At 30.5% G+C, this 9,356-nt stretch overlaps 1 protein-coding gene across 1 annotated transcript; it reads right to left on the bottom strand.

The window, feature by feature from the left end:
* Positions 1-525: 525 nt before the first annotated feature.
* LOC111913017 (kinesin-like protein KIN-7K, chloroplastic) lies at positions 526-7,181 on the bottom strand. The gene is made up of 18 exons (XM_023908741.3): positions 6,647-7,181; positions 6,371-6,468; positions 5,602-5,691; positions 5,165-5,217; positions 4,995-5,060; positions 4,854-4,907; positions 4,676-4,735; positions 4,500-4,578; positions 4,329-4,396; positions 4,170-4,232; positions 3,991-4,095; positions 3,787-3,891; positions 3,595-3,702; positions 3,215-3,445; positions 2,255-2,398; positions 1,980-2,162; positions 1,520-1,567; positions 526-1,446 (listed from the first exon to the last, which is right to left on the bottom strand). The coding sequence occupies exons 1-18, from the start codon at positions 6,703-6,705 to the stop codon at positions 784-786; spliced, it is 2,277 nt and encodes a 758-aa protein (XP_023764509.1). The 5' UTR covers positions 6,706-7,181; the 3' UTR covers positions 526-783.
* Between the last annotated feature and the right edge of the window lie 2,175 nt (positions 7,182-9,356).

Here is a 9,356-nt window from a genome sequence, read left to right as displayed (position 1 = left end):
TAATGATGCAACCTTTCGACTTGTAATTTAATATACTTTGATTATGTTCAATATAATGACTTGAAATTGATTATGTTCAATATAATGACTTGAAAGAATTTAAGTAAACTAAAATATGCTAAAAAAAACTAGTTTCTTAAATAACTGAAAAAATGTAAATTCGTTGGTGAACATAAAACCTAAATCGAAATGTCACATAAACTTGAAAATTTCCATATTGAAACATAGCCAGTTATAGATTTTAGACAGCAACGGCAAAACCAACAAATAGGCAAATACAAAACACATCATATTTAGCAAGACTTAAACCAATGTCGAGCACACAATGTTTGTATGAAAGTTTCTTTTTGCATTAATATTTAATTTCGTTTTATACTAGGATCATAATATGTTGTAACACACAACCAAATCTGCCAATTTATAAACTAACTAGTTCTCAAAATTGCTTATCCACTAAAGTATAATGTTTCTTATTTAGGTTATTTAGCAATTATTATATAAATTATAACAGAATACCATATACAATTATTCAAAAACCAATTACCAATTTCCATTCACCACACCAAACATATGTACAAGACCAAACACTCAATCAACTTTGACTCACTCTCAACTCAACTCAACTCAACTCAATCAACTCATCTCAGAAGGGAAAAAATAAGTTATACCCAAACCCAAACCAGAAAACTCTAAATCACTCAATTATTTATTTACAAATTGCAAGCACAAATTAAGCTAATAAAAGATTAAAAAAAAAGAAATTTCCCTTTTGTACAAATCCTTTTATATGTCCTCTGAGATCTCAAAACCACTCTCTTTACTCGACTCAGAAGCATCAATTTCAACATCTTCCGATTTTCTTAGCCTTGACACAAGAATCCACATATTTGCCAACTCATTTTCAAGATACTCCTCACGTTGATTTGATTCCATCACCATTTGTTCCAATTCAGATTCTCTTTCAGATTTTTCAGACAAAACAGCTTCATAAGCCATTTCTCTCTCTTTACTCATTGCTACTTCTCTCTTTAATAACTCCAACTGACTCACACTTTTTCTATGTCCATTACTCTTAGTCGTATTTCTTGGGGAGTTAGAGTTATTGTTACTGTTACTGTTACTGGTACTGTTACTACTGTGTGCTGCCAACTCAGCTGATAGTTTCTCGTTTTGGTTCATTAGTTTTATGATTTCTTCACATAGGATATTGAGCTCCATTGCAGCTGCTGAAGCTAATTCTTTTGCGTATGAGTTTTGTTCTTTTAGTCTTGTGTTTTCGGATTCTAATCTCTCCTTTGACTCTGTAAGGTTGACTATTTTTTCTTTCAGTTGTTGGTGTTCGATCTCAAGTGAATGATTTGTATCTGTGTTTTTTTCGTTTTTTTCTGAACCAAGTTGTTGTTTCAAGGATGTGATTGTTTCATCAAGTCCTTTTAATTCGTTATTCTGTGGAAATACAAGATGTAAGAAAACTAAAAGTAACAATAATAATAATAATAAAGTAAACGTAAAAGTTCACCTTTTGGGTTAGTTGCTCTTCGATTACTTCACTATATGCGACTTCAACCTATCAAAGGAGATAGTAAAACTTTTTTGTTTTTAAAAAATATTTTTTAACATAATCGTTTAAAAAATAGTATATACCTATAAGTTTTTAGAAATCATCCAACAATTTTCAATTTTCACATCACTTACAAAATACTTTTCAACGTTAATTACAAAATAACCACCCATTTCTCAAAATGCCTTTTTTTTTTTTTTTTTTACCACAAATGATGATGTCATTTCGCAAAAGTAAAATGAGTTTTGTTAAGAAAACGGTGTTATGTTGTGATTTGATCAACCTTTTTTTAAACCTATTGTCATAGTGATTATATTAGTGAACGATAATATATAGTATAAGTTGTATAAAGATTGATTACAAATTTATTTTTTTAGAAAAATAAAAAATAAAAATGAAGACTACTTTTAAGTTTTACCTCCTTGTTGATATCTAGATCTTGTTTGTGTTCTAATAAAAAGCCAACAGATGTAGCTTCTGAGAGTGAAGAGTATGAGGGTCTAGATTCAACAATAGGAAGAATATGACTACTTGCAGGAGTTGAAGGTGTGCTTGATTTATCACTACCACTAGTCAAAGTCAAAGTCAAACCATCTCGTTTCTAGTCAAAAAAAAAAAAAAAAAAAAAACAAGATTTATCACTTCCACTGGTTTTTTTAAACTCGATTAAAAAAAAAAAATTAAACAGACTACCTGTGGTTTTAACCACTTAAGAAGTCCAGGCTTCTTTATCTTTTTGTCTTCTTTTGTTTCTATGCCTCCATTAATAGTAACATGCAAATCAATGTTCTCATGATCTAAACTTAAGTCCCGCTTTCTTTCAGGGAGATACACAAGCTGTCCATTTATAAGATCATTCATTCAAGTTAGGCTGTATTACACTTTTCATCCCTGTAGTTTGTTGAAATTACAGATTTCGTCCCCGGTAATGCATTTTTAACGTTTTTTCGTTTTTCGTCCCTAAAGTAAGTGAAGTTTTGTAACACTGTTTGTAAATCGCACCATCTGACACAGTTGGAAAGTGTTACACTTTATTATTTCATGTAAAATGACTGTTTTGCCCTTGCACTTACATTTATTCATTAAGCTTTTTATCGTTGTTAAACTTTGATATTAATTTTTTTGGATTATTCAATCAATTGATAAGAGTGACGGGTCGGAAAGTGTTACAAAACATCATTTCAGGGACGAAAACTGTAATTTTCAACAAAACACAGGGTGAAGAGTGAAAACTAGAATTTTAATTTATAAATAGGGATTATACAAGCTATGCGTCCTATGTGGCATCCAAACATGAAATTGTTTGTTACCACATTGATTAAAATACAGTTTTCGTCCCCATAGTTTGTCGAAAATTACAGATTTCATCCCTACATCCCTAAAAATGACGTTTTGTAACACTTTTCATCTCTTACTACTTGACACCAATTAAACCATATATTAAACTGTTAACCCCATGTAAAATGACTATATTACCCTTATACTCTTAAAAAGTTATTAGTATATAATTTTTTAAGATTCTTCAATCAATTGATATACACAACACAGCATCAACTTGAGGGACAAAAATTTCATTTTAGAGAGGAAAAAAGTTAAAAAATTCTTTGCAAGGACAAAACCGTAATTTTCAACAGCTAAGTTAAAGAGACTTACCTCCTCTTCCCCAAAAGAATATCTGATTCCTGGATCAGATTGATGAGAAGATTTGGTGGAAACTAAAATCAATTTTGTGAGACTTTGTATTTGACTTAACAAAGCATCTTTAGCTCCAGTATGCTTCAATTGAGGAACTGTTACAATTTCTCTCTCCAATTCATCCAACTCCTCCTTTAAAGATCTGATTTCATTTTGATATGTCTTAATAAGGGATTTTTCATCAATAATCTGCAAAAAAATATATATATATATATATATATATATATATATATATATATATATATATATATATATATATATATATATATATATATATATTATAAACTTTTACTTCCAAAACTCTCAATTACACAACATAAAATTCAAATCTCTCAAACCTTGTTTTGTGATGTGTTAATTTCAATGTGTTTTGCTCGATGTGCAAATTTCAATGTGTTGTGTGTCTCCTCTGAATTGCTTGAAGAGGGAGTAACAGTGCAAATAAGCTGAAATAATAAAAAAAGTAAATAAATAAATAAAATATATATGGGGATTAAATAATAAATATGGAAGTTGTGTGAAAGACTTACAGATACCCTTCCATGACCACTTAAAGAAGATTGAAGAAGTCTGGTTAATTTTGAGTCTCTGTATGGTATATGAGCAGCCCTTCCATCTGATAGTTTTGATATAACCTGTGACAATTTATTATTTATCGTGAATCTTTTTCCGTTTTTACCCTTGGAGATTATACTGATGAAGTAATGAGTTAATGAGAATGATTGAGGGATTACAGTTCCAAGAGTTAGGAGGCTTTTATTTATGTAGGCCCCTTCTTTTCTACGAATACCAGTAGTTTCAGCTTTAGAGCTCTCGGAGCCAGCTAGATCTATGAGGTTCTGTAAAACGAGGTAAAATGACGATAATACCCCTGGGGAAATAAATATGTCTAAAATGAGGTTCAGGGGAATACCAGTTGTGACAAGTTAACAGCCTCATCTTCATTATTTTCACTACATGGGCTACTCTCGATTGTCTGGTAGAAAGTAATAAGATATTATGAACATAAAAAGTAAAATAAAATTATGAATTTATGATTTTTTAATTACTTTTGGAAGAAATAGAATATTACCATTGTAAATATTGTGTGGCTTCTGCTGCTGTGAAGATTTAAGTTTGTGGAACCAACGTGTCTTTGCTCTGAATTAGCAACAAAATAAAAAAGTAAAAAAAAAAAAAAAAAGAAAATTCATCGATTAAAAAAGTTAAATAACTAAAAGTCTAATGAAATATTTGTTATTACCTTCTCCAGCTGCAATAATGGAAAGGGCATGGGCAGGAGATAATACAACTTCTTCTTTAACACCATCAACAAAGGTTCCCTGTAAATAATAATTATTGTATAAATAATTTTGATTTATAATTTTTTTTGACTTCTTATATAAAGGAGAATCAAGTATAGAAGTTATAGAACTTTACTTGAGTGTCCTCTCTTATTCTTAGATTTTTTCCAGCTGGATTCAACAAGTCATTAACAACCTTAAAAAAAACAAAAACATAAGACAATTTTCAGATTTGTCAATAAAAGAAAAATGGAGACTAGGGTTCCTTTTTAAATAGTAAATGAATCACTGAAAAAGATACTTCAGAAGCTCACCTCATTGTATATTTCCAAATATGAGAGGCGAAGGAGAAATTCGCGACATGGGGTCTGAAAATACATGAGGATAAATAATTATTATTTTAATAAAAAAAATAAAAATAGTGGAGTTGGATTTTTAGAAATGCATAGTCATACCTCTTGAATGATACTGAAAGCATGTTTTATTGCCAATGGAACAATTCCAGGGGACCTCTGATTTCCCTGTCTTGTGTGTATGTATTATCAAGGAAAAATAAATTCACTGGAATATAAAAATATATGAATAAAATATTAATTCGAATACAAAAATACAAAAAGATACTTACATGCATAGTATGAGTTTTCCCACTACTTGTCACACCATATGCAAAAATAGTTCCTGTTCTTACAATGGATCAACCAATATATAAGAAAGACAGATATACTGAGATTTGATAGAAACTAAGAAGACATTTGCAAGAAGGATTCAGGTCTTATATAGTCAAGGATTTAAACCAGAGTTTGTGCTACTATACTTCTAAAACTCTTAAAGTTCATCTGTTAAGATGCTAATTATCTCCTACATCCAAGATTTATTAGCTTTCTAAGTGTTAAGACTTTTTGAAACACAATTTCAAAATCCAGAAAGAAATTACTTTCTCTTTGGCAAAAAATAGAGCCCATTTTACTATTAAAAAGAGCAAGAATTAGTGACTTCATTGATCCATAACATTGTAATGAATTGAAGACTGAAGACATTGTGAGATGAGAAAAGATAACATACCATTAATGCCTTCCATAGCACCACTAACAACATGTTGAGCTGCAATATCATACAAATGACGTGTTGTAGTTGTAGGCCCAAAAACTTGATCTGAATATATATATTTAAAGAAAAGAAATGAGATTTCAAATGCAAATCAAGAAATAGAACCTCAATAACTTAAACCCATGCAATATGCAAAACATGACAAAGTAATATTGAAAAACATGAAATTTTCAGATACATTTAACAAAACTAAGCTTAGCTTCTTACAATGAGTGGTGGAGGCATTGAGAAAAGCTGATAAATTAAGTTTTTAACAGGAAAGATTCCAAATCTATTCTCTATCTTATGTCACCTAACAGGTATCCCAAGAAAGTAAGAAGACGACTTTTAGTTCAACTAGGGTTGTTTGATAGTTGCTGATTGAGCCAGATTTGTTTGAATCAAGGCCTGATTGAGTCAAAACTAACCTCAATCTTACAATTTCAGCTTTCGACTTGGTGAATACGAGCTGATCTGGCTACTCAATTTCATCTTTACAGTAGTTCCATACTTTTCAGTTTCATTCAGATGTCTCCGTTCATCAATTCAATCATATCAAGAAGATTAGGACAATCTATGGCGGCATGGTGTTCAAGTTCAAGGTCTGGATATGAAATTGGGTTAAGTTGGTTATCATTGTAACCGACTTTTCTCAAATTCAAATTCCGATTCTAGAGCACGAATCTAAGATCCCAAACATTGCAACAATAAATTTAATCACAAGCATCACAATAATGTATCATACCATACGCATAAGCTATTGAGGAAGTATACTCATTCCGCACAATTGTTTCTCCGTCGGCATACCATGCAATCTCCTCCCCTTGTCGTATTTCCCTCGGACTACTCCACACAAAATCAATTAATTTGTATACAAGTTAACCAAAAGTAATACAGATACTTTATACACAGTACAAATCTGTATATATACATGCATATAAGTATACATGTGAATATCAATATCAATATATGTATATAAACACGCGCATATTATTCCTAAACTTTGACACAATTTGATTACCTGAGAGGCCGGAATCGGACTGTAACTGTAACATTCTCTTTCAATCTCTCAGAATCCATTGTCGAACTCTTGGAGAAAAGGTATTCTTGCTAATTTCTACTTTTGTAGCTGAGGAATTCGGAGAGCTCTGATTATTTATTAACTGAAGCTTCTGGAATTCGGAGAATATTTTTAGAACACAAAGTAGTCGAACAAGGCGAATTGGCACATTTCAAGCTCGATTCTACGGTTTGGATCATCCATGCCTCACCGACATTGTTGAATTCAACGTCAAATTTGCTCTACAGTAGAACAAACCACACGCAAACGTAATCCGCCTACTGAAGACCTTTCTCCATCATCTTGGAGAATCGCAATTTTGTAACAAATTAGGATTACGAAGAAATTTGGGATTAGAGAGATGTGTGTGTGCGTGTGAGAGGGATGATTAATTGATTATGGTGGGGGTTACAAATTACAAGCGAGTTTTAGGTGAAGCTTTTTTGTATTCCTTTCATGGAAAGTATACCAAATTTTTGCATAATTTGTAATATTTTATTGGAGGGGGTATAATCCTCAAGAGTCGACCATCTTCACCCTCCAAATATTTTAAATTTATTTGACTTTATTCGATTTATGAAAAATTAATCCCATAAATTAATTCCAAGTAGGGTATGTTTCATTTATGAAAAAATATCTTTAACCAAATTTAATAAAAAAATGGCCCAATATTTAATTTTATCAGATTTATCTTTATTGATTACTAATGATAAGTTTTTGTCATTATACTTAGGTAATTATTGGTGGGAAATTTTAAAAACTATAAACAATTATTGTTTCAAAAATAGTTTGGTAGTAATTTTTTTTTGTCTATAAAGGGTATCTAAACTTTTTTTTTTTTTTTTCTTTCTTTTGGTGATTTTTGTCGGCTATTATCCATTTACTACTATATGACATTTTTTGTGTTGTGTGTTATTACATCTTGATATTGATGGAGGCAAGTGAGCTTATCACTTTTTCTTTTTTTTGTTGACAGGTGGGTTTTTTTTTTTTTTTTTTTTTTTTTTTTTTTTTATCATTACTCTTATCGAATAGTTATCATAATTTTGTCCGTTTTAGACCGAATGTACTATAATACTAAAGTCTAATATAAATGCAACTCTTCATATAGATGTAATATGTAAATTTATGAAAGAATCAAGAGTTGCAATTAGTTGAAGTAAGGACAACGCATGTCGAAGGTTTAAAAGTTGTCCTGATTGGATGGTAAGTAAGGATAACACATGTTGACTATTTTATTTTATTTTTCTGATAAAATTATTATGGAATGTGCAAGAGCCAAGAAAAAAGTGTAACTAGTTCCACTAGTTAGACCTTGAACTTCCAAATAAACATTATAATGATATTATGACATATATGCATAAGAAGTTGAAGGCATTGAAAATGATAAAGAAGTGTATTTGAAGCTTGAAGTAAAACAAACTCATTTAAAGAAAACATTTTGCGGATAAAGGTTCCAATGGTCAAATCCTTAACATTTAGTAATGTTTAAAGTATCAAGGCATACTACATACAAGAGAGTGTAACAAGTTCATCGAGAGACAACGTTTTAAAGTAAACATCCATACATTCATTTTAAAGACAAATTAAAAACATCTTTTAAATATACAAGTGCTAAATTTTTTCATCAATCTTCAACATAGTATTTCACCCTAAATACATGTCAAAATATGTAAGTTAGGCTTCAAAAGCCTAATATGTACTCCTACTCATAAAAATATTAGATAAGGTCATCACTTTAACCTAAGGGTTTTTAAGCATCATAACATTTGTCCAAGTTCAATATTAAGGAAAAGACGTTTCAAAGATAAGCATTACTAATCAACATTAAACTCATAATATATCAACAATTTCAAAAGAATACAATAAATATACGTCTACTCCCAAAACCCAAGTCCTCTCAAGTCTAAAAGATCTTAATCATATCAGACATCCCTAAATGGGGAAATACTCCATGTAAAAGTAGCACAAAGCATGGTAGCACACATGGACTCTAAAACTATGGACATCTGTCCATTACACTTTATTCATACAATAGGTATCTAGCTTCAAGTTCAAACCCAATAAAAGGAATATCTAAATGTGGCTACATTAGTAGAAAATCCATAAAAGGGAATTTCTCAATGCGACTCCATTTGTGGCAAAATCCATAAAGGGAATATCATCAATTAGAGTACTCAAGTGATAAGTGGTCACACAAGTCATCAACCATCCTAAGTGAATATACATATTCATGTCAAAATCACTTTCCAAAACAATAAGTAAATCCTCTTTTTCAAAAGCTCGTTATGAAAAATCCATTTCATAATTGAACAAATATACATATAGTATTCATATAGTAACAACAAATGATAGTCAAGTAAAAGATGATTTAATTAAACAACGTATAATAGTTACATGTATTTTTGGGTAATAATCACCTTAAGTGTGAAGGTTATCTTCTAACAAGCTCTACAAAGTGTTAAATGATTATAGAGCACTTGCGCATGCATAATCAACCTAATAACCATAACTACTCGACCTAAATTAAACCATTAAACTAATTATCCAAATTTAGGTTTGAAGGGGCTTGTAACTCTACACCTGCTAACATATTTTTTTGCAACTTCAACCTCATTTCAATGCAATGCAAAGCCTTCTACAACACATTACATAGTTGAAAAAAATTAAA

This window comes from Lactuca sativa, chromosome 2 (assembly GCF_002870075.4).
Source record: "Lactuca sativa cultivar Salinas chromosome 2, Lsat_Salinas_v11, whole genome shotgun sequence".
Classification (NCBI taxonomy): domain Eukaryota; kingdom Viridiplantae; phylum Streptophyta; class Magnoliopsida; order Asterales; family Asteraceae; genus Lactuca; species Lactuca sativa.
Note: the sequence above shows the minus strand (reverse complement) of the source record. Positions and strands in the feature narration are given on the sequence as shown.